Here is an 18,244-nt window from a genome sequence, read left to right as displayed (position 1 = left end):
GCCACTGACTTTGTGTTTGATGTGTTTCAGAGTAGGAAATCCACAGAAATATAATGCCTTCTGGTCAACCCTGGTTATTTTGTTCTTGCTTATGTCTACACGCCAAGCATCTAATGATATTATTTTATACCTAGAAAATAAATCAAGGCATTTAACATTCATACAAATTACAAGCAATCACAGTTTTTCAGTATTCCCTAGAATTTTTTGCAAGAGTCATCCTTGCTTTTAAGCAAGGGAATGACAATTTGTCTTTTAAGACAAAGAAAATATACAGCAGAACAACCCAGATTCTTTGTTGTTATTGATCTAGACCTAAATATGCCTATAGATTACTGAATGGAAGTTTTCCCCATTAAAACATATATATATTTATGTATATATTTTTATATATTTAATTTAGAAGCAAAGGGACATATTAAGCACATTACAAATCTCCGTATCTTCCATGTTCTAAAACCCAGATGGAAAATAAACATTTCATAATATCTATTTCATCTTTCTCTTTGCTTTAACAAAAGGGAAAAATGCTTTCCATGCCAATAGCACTCTTGCAACGATGGTGAACGTTCCTAAAACCTGCTGGACTTGCTGCAAGAAATGTGGCAAGCCCCAACCCCACAAAATGACACAGCATAAGAAAGGCAAAGATTCTCTTTATGACCATGGAGAGTGGTGTTATGACAGGAAGTAGAATGGCTATAGTGGGCAAACTAAGCCAATTTTCCAGGAAAAGGTTAAAACTACAAAGATTGTGCTGAGGCCTGAATGTGTTGAGCCCAACTGCAGATCTAAGAGAATGCTGAATATTAAGAGATGTGAGCATTTTTTTAAAAGTTTATTTACTTATTTTAAGTGAGGGGGGCACGGGCGGGGGTGGGGGGCGGAGAGAACACATGTGTGGCACTAGGGGAGGGTAAGAGAAAAACTGAGAGAGAATCTTAAGCAGGTTCCATGCTGTCAGTGAAGAGCCTGACATGGGGCTCAAAACCACGAACCTTGAGATAATGACCTGGGCTGAAGTCAAGAGTCAGACGCTTAACTGACTAAGCCACCCAGGCGCCCCTAAGAGATGCAAGCATTTTGAACTGGGAGGAGATAAGAAGAGAAAGGGCCAAAATGATCCAGTTCTAAGCTTCATATTATGTTACATTATGAAGACAATAAAATCTTGAGGTTATGTTCCAAAAAAAAGGGAAAAGCATAACTGGGAGATATTCACTTTAGCTGCCATCTGGGTAAATGATTTGCAGGGAAAATGAGAGAAAAGAAAAAAAAAAACAACAAAGACATTTTAATGAGGAAGAAAAAGAAGAAATGAGTTTCAGGCAAGAAAATATAGGAACACTTTTATTATTTTTTTTCTTCTTTCCAGTTGGGTGGTTGGGAATATAAAAGGCAAAGTCATAACATATCAAAGTAGACACTGACAGTGGAAACAAAAATTCGTATCTCCTGTTGAGGTAGGAGTACAGATAAATTCTAGAGAGGAAAAATTAAAACCAAAAAAACTAAAAAACCTCAAGTTTAACAGAAGACAGAAAGGGAGAAGCAGAATCTGACCAAAGCAGAGAACCACAGAAACAATTCTGAAAGGGAGATGGTATGATCTTTTGCAAGTTGGGTGTAATTCATTATCAACTGACTATAACTATCATAACTTATTTGTTAATTCTCCCAATAGATATTCAAAAGCTTCCCCCAGGCCCCAGGGGGAGCTGTTTCTTGCTGTTGTTGAAAAATTACCAAATAACATTACCTTGTGCAACAATGTTCTATGGCAGGGAACTTTTCTGGCCATGGTGAGGGGTAGGTGAACTCTGTGTCTCTATCATACCAGCACATTAGGCACTCACTATGTTGGTTTCTTTTCCTCTCTTCCTTTTTGAGGGAGTGATTACATGTTTCCATGGCTTCCAACAATCGTTTCTAAATTTAAAGATTAAAGACAGGGGTTAAAAGTATAAAGATTATGTAATCTCAACATACAGATCTTTTCCCTCAGTACACAGATTCATTATTTGTGTTCTTGAAAAACAAAAATCTTAACTCTCTCTCTCAAAAAATAGAATAAAATAAAATAAAATAAAATAAAATAAAATAAAATAATGGGGCTGTTACAACTACCTATCCAGCTGGAAGAAAAAGCACATACACTCCCAACTTCCTACTATATACAAAAATATGTATTAGAGTAATACGACAATAAAAGTATTAGAAGAAAATCTAGGAGAGTATTAGTAATTTGAGGTGATAAATTCTTATTTAAGTAAGATTGGAGAAAACCTAACAGTCTTAAGGGAAAAGACTTTTTTTTTAATTAAAAAAATAATTTTTTTAAATGTTTCTTTTTGAGAGAGAAAGAGAGGGCATGCACACACATAAGCAGGGGAGGGGCAGAGAGAGAGAGGGGGACGGAGGATCCAAGTGGGCTCTGTGCTAACAGCAGACAGCCTGACACGGGGCTCAAACTCATGAACCAGAATATCATGAGCTAAGCCGAAATTGGACTCTCAACTGACTGAGCCACCTAAGTGGCTCAAGACATTTTTTTTTTAATTTTTTTTTTTTTATATTTATTTTTGAGAGACAGAGAGAGACAGAGCGTGAGCAGGGGAGGGGCAGAGAGAGAGGGAGACACAGAATCAGAAGCAGGCTCCAGGCTCCAAGCTGTCAGCACAGAGCCTGAGGCGGAGCTCGAACTCATGAACCGTGAGATCATGACCTGAGCCGCAGTCGGACGCTTAACCGACTGAGCCACCCAGGTTACCCTAGACCTTTTTAAACAATACATAATGCATGTGACAGAAGATTTATCAGCAAATCAAGAGACAAATGCCATGTTAGAAAAGAATATTCCTAACACAAAAAGAATTGATAAAAATTCTTTTTTTAAATTCTTTTTTTAATTCTTTTTCTAAAAAAAAAGAAAGGAAAATGAGGGAAAGGATATAAACAGGCAATTTACAGAAAGAAAATGCAAAGGGCAAGCACATATATAAAAATACATTCAAATTAGGGATCAGAGAAAAGCAAATTTGAATAATGATAAAATGGCACCCATCATCAACAGATTGGCCAAAAATTAAATGAAGCAATAATATCCAGGTCTGGAGAGGCAGAGTAGGGACTAAACACTGGTGAATTAGACTAGTCTTTTTGAAAAAAAATATAAAAAAAAATAAACATACATTCCCATCAACCAAGCTATCCCACTTTTGGGAATCTATCTTAAAAAAATAAAATCTCCAGCACCTAGGACTGCATAGACAAACAAACAAATACATAAATACATAGCTACTTTTATCACAGCAAATATTATGTATAGTGGCAAAAAAGATGAAGATTCACAAGCTGCTGCAAAATTAGTACAGAGTGTTCCTATGTACCTTTCATCCAGGTTTTCCCAATGATAACATCATACACACAGCCTCAAGTACATTATCAAAACCAGGATAATGACGTTAGTACAACACTTTTAACTAAAGACTTACTCAGATTTCACCGGTTTTTGTATGTGATTTTTTACGTGTACAGTGCTACAAAATTTTTATCATATGTATGGATTCATATAACCACCACTAAAACTAGAATAAACAACTGTTAAATCATCATGAAGAAACTCCTTGTTGCTCCTTTATAATCACACCCTATCCCCAATCTTCTTAAAAATTTTTTTTAGTTTTTAAATTTATTTTTTATTTTTTTTATTTTTTAATTATTTTTTTAAATTTGTAATTTGACTTTACTTTTTATTTTTTAAAATTTATATCCAAATTAGTTAGTATATAGTGAAGCAATGATTTCAGGAGTAGATTCCTTAATGCCCCTTACCCATTTAGCCCATCCCCCCTCCCACAACCCCTCCAGCAACCCTGTTTGTTCTCCATATTTATGAGCCTCTTTTGTGTTGTCCCCCTCCCTGTTTTTGTATTATTTTTGTTTCCCTTCCTTTATGTTCATCTGTTTTGTCACCCTATCCCCAATCTTCACCCCTAACAACTGCTGCATGTTTTACATCACAATCATTTTGTCATTTCAAGTATATTATAGGCAAACAGCCTCTCCTCTGTTGTCCAGCCTGGGTGACTCCCTTGGGCTGTATTCACTAAACTTCTATCTCCATAGGAAAAAAAAGAATATTATATAAATGGAACCATATAATACCTAACATTCTGACTTTTTTCACTCAAGTGAATTTTTTTTCATCCAAGTTGCTTATATCAAATAGCTCTTTATATTGCTGAGTAATATTCTACTAAATGGATATACTACCTTTTGTTTATCTACTCTCTCATTAAAGGACATATGAATTTTTTCCAATTTGGGTTATTACAAGTAAGTTGCTCTGAATATTTGTGTACAGGCTTTTGTGTGAAGACAGTGTTCATTTTTTCTAAGACAAATATCCAGGAGTGTGACTGCTGGATTGAAGAGTAAATGTATGTTTAACTTTATAAGAAACTACTGAACTATTTTCCAGAGTGGCCTCCTAGACTTTTAGTCTGGTAATTGTCTATGACATTTTCAAAGCATTTATAGAAAAAGTGGTATGAAGAGTAAAGAAGTAGCAAAATCCGGAAAAAATTATAAAATAAAAAATTTAAGGATCAAATCCTAGACTTTGAGTTTAATGTGTAATGAGATGAGATTTTTGGGAGAGGTCAGTGAGTTTTGTATTTGGACAGGATGTGAATTTTGGCCCAAGGGCAGACTAGCAGACTGTCTAGTTTGGGCATCTGGGTTATGCTGGTCTAATCAAATATGTTTAAAGGGGCGCCTGGCTGGCTCAGTCAGTAAGTAGAGTATGGGACACTTGATCTTGGGCTTATGAGTTTGAGCTCAACGTTGTGTGTAGAGCTTACTTTAAAAAAAAAAAAAAGATGTGAAAAAAATACAGTCGCCCTATTTAAAATATATTGGAGAGTGACTTTCCCTCTTCTATTTTCCAAGTTGTGTAAAAGTGGTATTATTTCTTCCTTTAATGTTTGCTAGAATTCACAAGTAAACACATCTGAGTTGAGAATTTTCTCTGTGGGAAGGTTTTAAATTATGAATTAAATGTCTTTAAAAGATACAGGACTATTCAGATTAAAAATTTTTTGTTAGTTTTGCTGAATTGTGTCTTCAAAGAAATGTGTTCATTTCATTTAGATTGTTGAATTTGTTCACATAATGTTGTTCACAATATTCTTTAACTGTCCTTTGAATATATGTAAAATCTATAGGATACCTCCTTTTCCATTCCTGATATTGGCAATTCGTCTGATTTCTTTTTCCCTCCCTCTTGTCCCCTTCCCCTGATCTTGATCAGTCTAGCTAGGATTTTATCAATTTTATTCACCTTTATAAAGAACCAGCTTTTGGTTACACTCATTTTTATCTACTGTTTGCTCATTTTCTGTGGATTTCTGTTCCTATTTTTATTTTTTCCTTCATTCTGCTTGGTCTGGGTTTAATTTCTCGTTTTTTTAGCTTTTTGTGGTAGGAAGCTTAGATAATTTATTGTAAAACCTTTTCCTTTTCTTTTCTGGTTTTTTTTTTTTTTTTGCAATGACATGGATAGACCTAGAGAGTATTATACTAACCAAAATAAGTCAGAGAAAAACAAATACCATATGATTTCATTCATTTGTGGAATTTAAGAAACAAAACAAATGAACAAAAGGGGAATAAAAAAGAGGCAAACCAAGAAAAAGAGTCTTAACCACAGAGAACAAACTGATGGTTCCTAGAGAAAGGGTGGACTGGGCAGGGGGCAGTGTGGAGAGAAGTTAAATAGGTGATGGGGATTAAAGAGGACACCAGTTGTGATGAGCACCAGGTGTTGTATGTAAGTGATGAACCACTAAATTCTGCACCTGAAACTAATTTTACACTATATGTTAACTACCTGGAATTTAAACAAAAACTTGAAGGGAAAAAAAAAAAAAAGAATGTATGTGTGTACATATAACTATTGCGGGCACTGACCTCATCAATAAAAGGGATTAGGACCACAGCTTCCCACTCCTGTTGTTTCCCATTTAGGTCAGTTTTAAAATCAGGCGGATAATATTCTATAATTGGTGAGTCTTCACTGGTCATCAAGTGCTATGGAAAGATAAAGAGGAACAGATATAAAAGAACTAATATCAATATAACTTTTTGTTAATATATTTACAGTATTTGCTCATGTTACAGTTTAAAATTTCTAAGCAAGGCAAAACTAAATTTTTGCATCTTGGAAATATTGCAATATACTTGCTATATTTTGATTTTCAACTATACGACTTCTAATTTTACTGCTACTCATCACTTTGCCATTCCAATGTCCTAGTTATATAGTAAAACCATCTTTACTCTGAATTTCAACTTTCCCTTTTCTATCTTTTGTTGTCTTCCCACTTTACAAGGCTCACTTAAATTCTATTTTCAGACTTCATTTCACAGGCTGCCAACAGTCCTCTATTTTTAACCTTAAACAGTTTATTTTTGTGTCCTAATCAATTGATTTTGTTAAGTAATGTAAGGACGGTATCTAAGATAATTTAAAAAGAAAAAAATCCTAAAATCCAAGAATCTCTTCACCACTAATAGCAAAGATAAAAAGTCCAATAAAAAGATGTTCTTATTAGAGATCTTAGAGTAGATGAAAGAAGCATAAGGATATCTTCTAGGAAATGAATATGAAAGATTATGGTATAATATTTTTTAAAGAAATAAAGTAGCATATTTCTCAGAGTAATACTCAAAATATTTAATAACCAGTATGGCATGGGCACAGAACAATCAACAGATGTGGCTGTAAAACACCTGCATGATTAAACTGGTCAAGAGTAGTTGAATATCAATTCTTAATGTATCTGAACGTAGGGAAAAAGGCATCAAACTTAAGAGGAAAGGGAGGTCAGAGGCCAGGATGAAGGACAGATAATGTTTTAGGAAGATGAAGAATGGACCCTGACAGTCAAATAACAAAAGGTGTGTGTGTGTGTGTACACTCCACTTCTTGTGTGCAAGTGTGTCTATGTGTGTATACTTTAATTCTTGGGACCAGACCACAGAATTAGAAGAAAAGATTGATATCCTAAAAGAACTAAATGAAGTTTGCCCTCAGAATCAGTTTAGTAGGCTTAGTGTAACTGTGGTGACCCAAATACTCCTAAAATATCTTCCTCCCGTTATGCAAACTATATTAACCAGAGAAAAGCCTTTCATTCCACAATTTGATAAACTAAATGCTTAAGACCTAAATATAAACTGAGATAATACTTCTGTCGAGATAAAGGACTCAGTAGAACCATCCCTATTCTAATAAATAAAGGGTAAAAGAACAGGAATTAATCTATAATTGTTTGGACAAAGTAAATGGCTTCACATTTTGCCTGTCATAGTTTATTTTCATCAGTGCAGAGACAAACTGAAAATGTACTTAAAGGTGCTGAAAATAAAGAAGTCATGCTCTGAATGGTTTACGAAAATTGTACGCATTTTTAAAACAAAGCTAACTTTGTTTTAAGCTAACGCTAAATCAAGGGGTTATTTTTCAAAACATCTGTGTAAGAAATATTGTATTTGAAACTGGAAGTCAATATATTTAGCTATTAAAGAAGTTTGGATATTACATTTCTAGGCTTGGATGAAGAGCTCCTAAGTATCAAAAGGGACATAAAAACATTTTAGTTTAAAACCCACCTGGTAGCATGCAGGAAGTAAATTTTTGCTAGCTGCTGGAAGTACAGCAAGAAGCTGTTCAAATGGCTTAAAAGGTTTTCCTAGTTCAAAATGGATTTTGAGTGTGCTGATGTTGCGGATATCAGATAGGAAAGGTGCATAATGGTAGGGATAATACCTGTAAAACAAAACTGAGTTTTAAACAATTGACAACTTTATGAAACAGATCAATATATTAAATATATACTTTTCCTTATTTAACAACACAGCAATAACTCTAAAGGAAAAAAATTACCACCCATAATTTTATCACTTGATTTAAGAAATCAGCAGTGTTAGAAAATTTAGGTCAAGTGGTGGCAACAAAAGTTATATTACCTTAATTTTCAAAGTATAATTTTACAATTTCAAAATTGGGATGTATCATGTAATTGAAGGATACATCTATATACATATATATGCAATAAATAAATATATATACATGTATGTATATACATATAAATATAAATACATATACATAAATATATATACTATATATTTAAACATATATACATATACATATATATACACATATGTATATACGTATACATATATGTACACATATACTATATATTTAAACATATATAAATACATATACTAAATATATATACATATATAAATACACATATATATAGACATACATGTCTATATATACACATATATGTCTGTGTGTGTGTATATATATATTAATATATAAATATAAATATATATAATGGTTCTTTTATATTGAGTGTGAATATTGAGTGTGAATCATTCTTGGAATGAAGTAATGAGGTAGCCAGAAGACTTTTATTTCAGTTATAGCACACATGAGCTGGAGCCTCTCTCAAGAGGGTAGAGAGAACAGAGTCTGAGCTCATGTGGCTGTTACTAGTCAGCCCTAAGAATGTTTATCTTTGAACTGGTATATATTATCATGTTTGTGATAGGATTAAACCATTTAACAATCATACACACTATTTCTAACTACAGGTATAGATATTTTTACAAAGCCTTGAACACACAATTTTTCAAAAATTATAATCTTAATATTTGACTAAGTATACTACAAAAATAAAGAAATATTTTTATATTCCATAATTATGACATTTCAAAAGGATGAGAAAATTCAGGAGGTAGAATGGTATGCAGAATGGAAAATGTATAAACTTTGGAATCAGGCTTAGACTTGATTTTTGGGTATATGACTTAAAAAATATTACTTTCTAGGGGCACCTGGGTGGCTCAGTTGGTTAAGTGTCCGACTTTGGCTCAGGTCATGATATCGTGGTGTGTGAGTTCGAGCCCCACGTCAGGCTCTTTGTTGACAACTCAGAGACTGGAGCCTGCTTCAAATTCTGCTTCTCCCTCTCTCTCTGCCCCTCCCCTGCTTCTGTTCCCTCTATCTCTCAAAAATAAAATAAAACATTAAAAAAAAGATTCCTTTCTAAAGTAATAAAGATAACTGAACATCATCTGTAAAAGTCAGACGACAATACTTTATATAGTGGTGAGGATTATATGAGAATATGCTTATCAAGCACCTGGCCTTAATGTCTGATAAATAATAGGAACAGCTTATAAGCACCCTATTAAAAAATGGAAAATCAAGGATTTTCATCATTAGGATGCTCTTCAGAGACGTCCTCAGAATTAAGTTAGTTATTGCAAAGATTTTTTTAAAAGGTTATTAAGTGAAACCGCAACTAATACACATAATTTGTATTGCTTTTGTTTTGCTGTGTGGTGTTTTTTTTTTTTTTAAATATGAAATTTATTGTCAAATTGGTTTCCAAACAACACCCAGTGCTCATCCCAACAGGTGCCCTCCTCAATACCCCTCACCCACCCTCCCCTCCCTCCCACCCCCTATCAACCCTCAGTTTATTGTCAGTTTTTAACAGTCTCTTATGGTTTGGCTCCCTCCCTCTCTTTTTTTTTCCTTCCCTTCCCCCATAGTCTTCTGTTAAATTTCTCAGGATCCGCGTAAGAGTGAAAACATATGGTATCTGTCTTTCTCTGTATGACTTACTTCACTTAGCATAACACTCTCCACTTCCATCCATGTTGCTACAAAAGGCCATATTTCATTCTTTCTCATTGCCAAGTAATATCCATTGTGTATATAAACTACAATTTCTTTATCCATTCATCAGTTGATGGACATTAGGCTCTTTCCATAATTTGGCTATTGTTGAAAGTGCTGCTATAAACATTGGGGTACAAGTGCCCCTATGCATCAGCACTCCTGTATCCCTTGGGTAAATTCCTAGCAGTGCTGTTGCTGGGTCATAGGGCAGATCTATTTTTAATTTTTTGAGGAACCTCCACACTGTTTTCCAGAGTGGCTGCACCAGTTTGCATTCCCACCAACAGTGCAAGAGGGTTCCCGTTTCTCCACATCCTCTCCAGCATCTGTAGTCTCCTGACTTGTTCATTTTAGCCACTCTGACTGGCGTGAGGTGGTGTCTGAGTGTGGTTTTGATTTGTATTTCCCTGATGAGGAGTGATGTTGAGCATCTTTTCATGTGCCTGTTGGCCATCCGAATGTCTTCTTTAGAGAAGTGTCTATTCATGTTTTCTGCCCATTTCTTCACTGGATTATTTGTTTTTCGGTGTGGAATTTGGTGAGTTCTTTATAGATTTTGGATACTAGCCCTTTGTCCGACATGTCATTTGCAAATATCTTTTCCCATTCCGTTGGTTGCCTTTTAGTTATGTTGATTGTTTCTTTTGCAGTGCACAAGCTTTTTATCTTCATGAGGTCGCAATAGTTCATTTTTGCTTTTAATTCCCTTGCCTTCGAAGATGTGTCAAGTAAGAAATTGCTGCGGCTGAGGTCAGAGAGGTCTTTTCCTGCTTTCTCCTCTAGGGTTTTGATGGTTTCCTGTCTCACATTCAGGTCCTTTATCCATTCTGAGTTTATTTTTGTGAATGGTGTAAGAAAGTGGTCTAGTTTCATCCTTCTGCATGTTGCTGTCCAGCTCTCCCGGCACCATTTGTTAAAGAGACTGTCTTTTTTCCATTGGATATTTGTTCCTGCTTTGTCAAAGATTAGTTGGCCATACTTTTGTGGGTCCAATTCTGGAGTCTCTATTCTATTCCATTGGTCTATGTGTCTGTTTTTGTGCCAATACCATGCTGTCTTGATGATGACAGCTTTGTAGTAGAGGCTACAGTCTGGGATTGTGATGCCTCCCGCTTTGGTGGTCTTCTTCAGTATTACTTTGGCTGTTCGGGGTCTTTTGTGGTTCCATACAAATTTAAGGATTGCTTGTTCTAGCTTTAAGAAGAATGCTGGTGCAATTTTGATTGGGATTGCATTCAGTGTGTAGATTGCTTTGGGTGGTATTGACATTTTAACAATATTTATTCTTCCAATCCATGAGCACAGAATGTTTTTCCATTTCTTTATATCTTCTTCAATTTCCTTCATAAGCTTTCTATAGTTTTCAGCATACAGATCTTTTACATCTTTGGTCAGGTTTATTCCTAGGTATTTTATGCTTCTTGGTGCAATTGTGAATGGGATCAGTTTCTTTATTTTTCTTTCTGTTGCTTCATTGTTAGTGTATAAGAATGCAACTGATTTCTGTACATTCATTTTGTATCCTGCGACTATGCTGAATTCATGTATCAGTTCTAGCAGAATTTTGGTGGAGTCTATTGGGTTTTCCATGTATAATATCATGTCATCTGCAAAAAGTGAAAACTTGATTTCATCTTTGTCAATTTTGATGCCTTTGATTTCCTTTTGTTGTCTGATTGCTGATGCTAGTACTTCCAACACTATGTTAAACACAAGCGGTGAGAGTGGACATCCCTGTCTTGTTCCTGATCTCAGGGGGAAAGCTCTCAGTTTTTCCCCATTGAGGATGATATTAGCTGTGGGCTTTTCATAAATGTCTTTTATGATGTTTAAGTATGTTCCTTCTATCCTGGCTTTCTCAAGGGTCTTTATGAAGAAAGGATGCTGAATTTTGTCAAATACTTTTTCTGCATCAAATGACAGAATCATACGGTTCTTATCTTTTCTTTTATTAATGTGATGTATCATGCTGATTGATTTGTGAATGTTGAACCAGCCCTGCAGCCCAGGAATGAATCCCACTTGATCATGGTGAAGAATTTTTTTTATATGCTGTTGAATTCGATTTGCTAGTATCTTGTTGAGAATTTTTGCATCCATATTCATCAGGGATATTGGCATATAGTTCTCTTTTTTTAATGGGTCTCTGCCTGGTTTAGGAATCAAAGTTATACTGGCTTCATAGAATGAATCTGGAAGTTTTCCTTCCCTTTCTATTTTTTGGAACAGCTTGAGAAGGATAGGTATTATCTCTGCTTTAAATGTCTGGTAGAATTCCCCAGGGAAGCCATCTGGTCCTGGACTCTTATTTGTTGGGAGATTTTTGATAACTGATTCAATTTCTTTGCTGGTTATGGGTCTGTTGAAGTTTTCTATTTCTTCCTGTTTGAGTTTTGGAAGTGCTGCTGTGTGGTGCTTTAAAACAAAGCCTAGCAAAGGTGCTATCAAAACAACATAAACTATCTCATCTCCTAAAAGTCTCTACTTTTCCCTGGGTTTGTTATTTTTCTATTTTGGTGGATGGTTTGGAAATGTAGATGGAACTTGCTGGAAGAGGAAGCATGATTATTATTACTATTTCCAGGAAAAGCAAATAATTCTTTTCTCATTTCTTTTTTACCCTTCCCAGTCTAACATTGAAATAACCCATTCTTTAATAATTACTCACTAGAACAATTTTTTCAAGTATACAATAATGTAGCAAAGAATATAATGAACAACCCTATATAACCATCACTCAGACCCAATAATTATCAAGACTTTGTCACAGCTAATTCCTCATGATAGAAAATTTTAAATCCTTAGATTTAAAGAGCTTTCATTATTGGCCATTTGCTAGGGCTGGAAGCATCTTTGTTACACAAAAGTCTTTAAAAACTATTTTCATATAAGAAAAGATTACTGGTATTTCATTTAAACTTGGCCATATGTGCCTTTTTAAAAATGCCACCATAAATAGGAATAAAGAGAAAAGAGAATCCCAAATGAGATTATAGTAATGAATCATTATTTAAAAAAAAAAAAAAAAAAATCAAAACTTTATTTTTCTTTTATTCCCTCACCAGCTCCAGGACTGAACTCCATGATAGTAATAGTGCAAAATCCACTGTATTGCCTGAACATAACATGCAGCTTGATCAGCCAGGAAGTCACTAAAAACAGAAAAGCATATTTTAATTATAACATTAATTTTTGAAGACAGGTCATTTATCTTTAGAGCACAATATCTGCTGATACACCCTGCCTCACATATGTTTTATATAATCACTGAATAAGTTAAAAACTGCAATCAGAAAAATTCCAAAATATTATTTAAAACAAATTCCATTCTGTCAGATTAAAGTTTTGCCATATAGTTTTCCTAAAGCGATTATTAGAAGACTTAAACCTACTGTGCATATTTATTCAGTCAGTGTACTATACCTGTGATTTAAAGTTTGAGGATATGGCCAAGGAAGTTTTCTAAGAAGTGTCACTACCACTCCTAAATAGTCAGGGTGCAATGGGATACAGGGATGGGAAACTATCAGCGAGGATGCCTGAGAAAATCACAGGAGGAAATCAGGAAGACTGTAGAATCTGGTTACAGCAACTAGAAGATACATTGAAAAGTGCTATCCCCACTGAACAAAATTCCCTCTAATCATTTCTTTCTCAACCATAATTTAAGGGAAAATATTTCTACACACAGACACAGACAGACAGACAGACACACACACCTTGGGCTAAAACCAAAAAATAGCCATAAACCTTATTAGTGTCTGTTATCAAAATTTAGGTACAGACGCAATGAGAAATTCCAGATACCAATATTTCTGGAAAGCACACTTTTGAAAATGAAAATTTTCTCATTATTAATGAAGAAAAGCATTTTTATCACCTAACAGCAATTACTATTACATTCTGGTATATTTCTTTTCAGTCTTTTTTCCGTGCCCAGGTTTTTTTTTTTTTTTTTATTGTAATGAGAGTATACTGTGTATATGATTTTGTGTCCTGCTTTTGAAATTTGTATTTAATAATATACTATAAGTATATTTTTAAATTATTATGAACTTGGGGCACCTGGGTGGCACAGTCAGTTAAGCGTCCGACTTCAGCCAGGTCACGATCTCGCGGTCCGTGAGTTCGAGCCCCGCATCAGGCTCTGGGCTGATGGCTCGGAGCCTGGAGCCTGTTTCCAATTCTGTGTCTCCCTCTCTCTCTGCCCCTCCCCCGTTCATGCTCTGTCTCTCTCTGTCCCAAAAATAAATAAAAAACGTTGAAAAAAAATTTTTTTAAATTATTATGAACTTTTTATAAGTACCAGTTTAGCAGTTCTACAGATTCTGGAGACAGTGTTATGGCAAGATGGTGACTGTCACAAAGAGGAGATGGACATGATTATGATGACATGTAGATCATTTCTAATTCTGTACTATTATAAAAAACTGTGTAATAAACATCCTTGTGTATATAAGGATCTTCTGTGTTTAAGTTTATATTTTTAAACAGATTAATAATTAGAATTATTGAGTCAAAGGGATAAATAATTTAACTTTTTGGACATGTACTTTCCAAATAATTTTACCAGTTTATAGCCCCGTCAGTAATTAAGGAAGAACACTACCATCACTCCTGATGTTCTATACATCAAATATAACAATTTTAAAAGATTTGCTTATTTGCTAGGCAAATAAACGGTATCACATTTTTTTTTTTTTTTTTACAGACGGTATCACATTTTTAATAAGTCTATAGTTTAATATATAAAAGAAAAGGAAAATAAAACAGATTCATTAGCTATCAAATTAAGCATTTAATGCCAACAGCAGGTATTATAGCACTATATAACTATAATCAAGGAAAGATAAGGACTAAATAAAGGGTTAGAAGCATAACTATTTTTAATATTTTATTTCTCAAGTCTCAAAAGTCTTACATGATAATAGTAGTTGACAAAGCTTCAAATGATCCGGTGACTTGTACTAGAATTCCTATACCTCTAGTTACTGGAGGTCAGTATGAATATAGATGAGAAAGACTATGTCTAGCCTAGAAGACAGTCTGAGAGTACATAAAGCAACATCTGAAGGCCTGGGTCTATCTCTGGGCAGACTCAGGAAAAAATCTAATAGTACTTTATTATATTAAAAAAATAATAGTATAGAAAATATCTAAGTATAACATGTAAATATGAAAAAAGGTACATGGCATTTCATGAAGCTCTTATTTCACTTATAAAGAAGCAGCTTCATCTAGTGGTTAAGAATATAAACTCTGGGGGTGCCTGGCTACTCAGTCGGAAGAACATGTGACTCTTGATCTCAGGGTTATGAGTGTGAGCTTCATGCTGGGTATAGAGATTACTAAAAAATAAACAAACAAAAAAAAAACAAAAAAAAAAAGGGAGAGAGAGTATTAAATCTGGAGCCAGACAGCCTGTGTTCAAATCCTGGCTCTGCCACTCACTGACTGTCACCTTGGACAAGTCATTTTAAGCCTCTCGATTCCTTAGGGTATCTGGCTAGCTCAGTTAATAGAGCATGCGACTGTTAATCTTGGGGTTGTAAGTTCAAGCCCCATATTGGATGCAGAGATTACTTAAAAATGAACTCTCTAAAAAACAAATGAATCCACTTTAAAACAAAAAAAAGCCTCTCAATTCCTTAATTTCTGTTGTAAAATAGTAATATTTTACTTACCTTACAGAATTGTTAAAATTAAATAAGTCCATATTTTAAAATGCTTAGAATAGCTCCTGGCACTTGGTAAGCACTTTATAAAATTTTGTTAAATAAAATACAAACGTGTAGTTCATACTGTGAGCTACAGTTTAAAAGTGTGAAAGCCACCATTATAGAGGTCAAGTTCTTAAGGAACTTTTGGACTAGGTAATTAACCTGGGGCCAAGCCAGATAGCCTTTGAAGTAAGTGTGATGTGCAAATGGAATATGGAAAGCAAAAACAAAACTAACCATTTTCTACTTGACAATTTTTATCACAGGAATATAACACATCAGTTAATATCACCTCCAAAACCATAGTAGTTGAAAGATTGACACTACAATAATTTACATAGCCAAAGAATTCTCCTTTCCCACTACCTTAACTATTAAAATTATGTTGTTTTCTGAAGAAATGCAAAATATGATTTTTTTCTATTTTAAAGTAAAAACATTGGCAAAAACGTACTCAGATACTACATCAACTCCCATCTTCGTCATGTAATATGTTCTTTTATATTGTCTAAACTCAGTTTCAAATAGGTCATCATCTTCAGTCTCATCTTCTAAATTATCTGGAAAAAAGGAAAGAGAGTGGCTGACAATTATGAATATTCTGTTTTTCCATCTAATGCTTTGATAAATACATATCAAAGCAGATGCTTATATGCTATCACAGAAATCTGTTTTATCCAATATTATTGAATTAGTACTAGCTAAGGAAAGATATAGTAACTATTCTGTCAAAAAAATAACATATACTGAATACAGAGTTTGTGCTCACCTTTAGAAGTTACCACTTCTTCTCCATTTTTGTCTAAAGCAGCCCAACATATGGAGGAGCCTTCCTGGCCCTACAAAAATTATAAATCAATATAATAATTATTAATATAATTATAATTTATAAACATATATATAATAATTACATTCCATGCTCATGGATTGGAAGAATAAATATTGTTAAAATGTCAATACCACCCAAAGCAATCTACACACTGAATGCAATCCCAATCAAAATTGCACCAGCATTCTTCTTAAAGCTAGAACAAGCAATCCTTAAATTTGTATGGAACCACAAAAGACCCCGAACAGCCAAAGTAATACTGAAGAAGACCACCAAAGCGGGAGGCATCACAATCCCAGACTGTAGCCTCTACTACAAAGCTGTCATCATCAAGACAGCATGGTATTGGCACAAAAACAGACACATAGACCAATGGAATAGAATAGAGACTCCAGAATTGGACCCACAAAAGTATGGCCAACTAATCTTTGACAAAGCAGGAACAAATATCCAATGGAAAAAAGACAGTCTCTTTAACAAATGGTGCCGGGAGAGCTGGACAGCAACATGCAGAAGGATGAAACTAGACCACTTTCTTACACCATTCACAAAAATAAACTCAGAATGGATAAAGGACCTGAATGTGAGACAGGAAACCATCAAAACCCTAGAGGAGAAAGCAGGAAAAGACCTCTCTGACCTCAGCCGCAGCAATTTCTTACTTGACACATCTTCGAAGGCAAGGGAATTAAAAGCAAAAATGAACTATTGCGACCTCATGAAGATAAAAAGCTTGTGCACTGCAAAAGAAACAATCAACATAACTAAAAGGCAACCAACGGAATGGGAAAAGATATTTGCAAATGACATGTCGGACAAAGGGCTAGTATCCAAAATCTATAAAGAACTCACCAAATTCCACACCGAAAAACAAATAATCCAGTGAAGAAATGGGCAGAAAACATGAATAGACACTTCTCTAAAGAAGACATTCGGATGGCCAACAGGCACATGAAAAGATGCTCAACATCACTCCTCATCAGGGAAATACAAATCAAAACCACACTCAGACACCACCTCACGCCAGTCAGAGTGGCTAAAATGAACAAGTCAGGAGACTACAGATGCTGGAGAGGATGTGGAGAAACGGGAACCCTCTTGCACTGTTGGTGGGAATGCAAACTGGTGCAGCCACTCTGGAAAACAGTGTGGAGGTTCCTCAAAAAATTAAAAATAGATCTGCCCTATGACCCAGCAACAGCACTGCTAGGAATTTACCCAAGGGATACAGGAGTGCTGATGCATAGGGGCACTTGTACCCCAATGTTTATAGCAGCACTTTCAACAATAGCCAAATTATGGAAAGAGCCTAATGTCCATCAACTGATGAATGGATAAAGAAATTGTAGTTTATATACACAATGGATATTACTTGGCAATGAGAAAGAATGAAATATGGCCTTTTGTAGCAACATGGATGGAAGTGGAGAGTGTTATGCTAAGTGAAGTAAGTCATACAGAGAAAGACAGATACCATATGTTTTCACTCTTACGCGGATCCTGAGAAATTTAACAGAAGACTATGGGGGAAGGGAAGGAAAAAAAAGAGAGGGAGGGAGCCAAACCATAAGAGACTGTTAAAAACTGACAATAAATTGAGGGTTGATAGGGGGTGGGAGGGAGGGGAGGGTGGGTGAGGGGTATTGAGGAGGGCACCTGTTGGGATGAGCACTGGGTGTTGTATGGAAACCAATTGACAATAAATTTCATATTAAAAAATAATTAAATAAAAATCTGTTAAGCGAAAAAAATAAAAAATAAATAAAGCAGCCCAACATATGGAGGAGCTTTCCTGGCCCTAAAAAAATTATAAATCAATATAATTATTATTAACATAATTATAATTATATAATTATAAACATATATAATAATTAATTATAATATCACACTTATAATTAATTATACCTATAAATCAATATATCAAGATATATT

General features: G+C 34.6%; 1 protein-coding gene across 4 annotated transcripts in view; it reads right to left on the bottom strand.

Annotated features, from left to right (window-relative positions):
* Positions 1 to 18,244, bottom strand: part of XRN1 (5'-3' exoribonuclease 1) — a 121,257-nt gene that overhangs the window by 77,813 nt on the left and 25,200 nt on the right. For all 4 annotated transcript variants that reach the window (XM_042903623.1, XM_042903624.1, XM_042903626.1 and 1 more), the window contains 7 exons: positions 16,253 to 16,322; positions 15,938 to 16,043; positions 12,826 to 12,915; positions 7,678 to 7,834; positions 5,974 to 6,093; positions 1,760 to 1,929; positions 10 to 130 (listed from right to left, as the gene is read on the bottom strand). In XM_042903623.1, coding sequence (XP_042759557.1) covers positions 10 to 130; positions 1,760 to 1,929; positions 5,974 to 6,093; positions 7,678 to 7,834; positions 12,826 to 12,915; positions 15,938 to 16,043; positions 16,253 to 16,322 — 834 coding nt within the window. The remainder of the gene's footprint in view (positions 1 to 9; positions 131 to 1,759; positions 1,930 to 5,973; positions 6,094 to 7,677; positions 7,835 to 12,825; positions 12,916 to 15,937; positions 16,044 to 16,252; positions 16,323 to 18,244) is intronic.

This window comes from Panthera leo, chromosome C2, assembly GCF_018350215.1.
Source record: "Panthera leo isolate Ple1 chromosome C2, P.leo_Ple1_pat1.1, whole genome shotgun sequence".
NCBI lineage: Eukaryota > Metazoa > Chordata > Mammalia > Carnivora > Felidae > Panthera > Panthera leo.
This window is presented reverse-complemented; position numbering and strand designations above follow the sequence as displayed.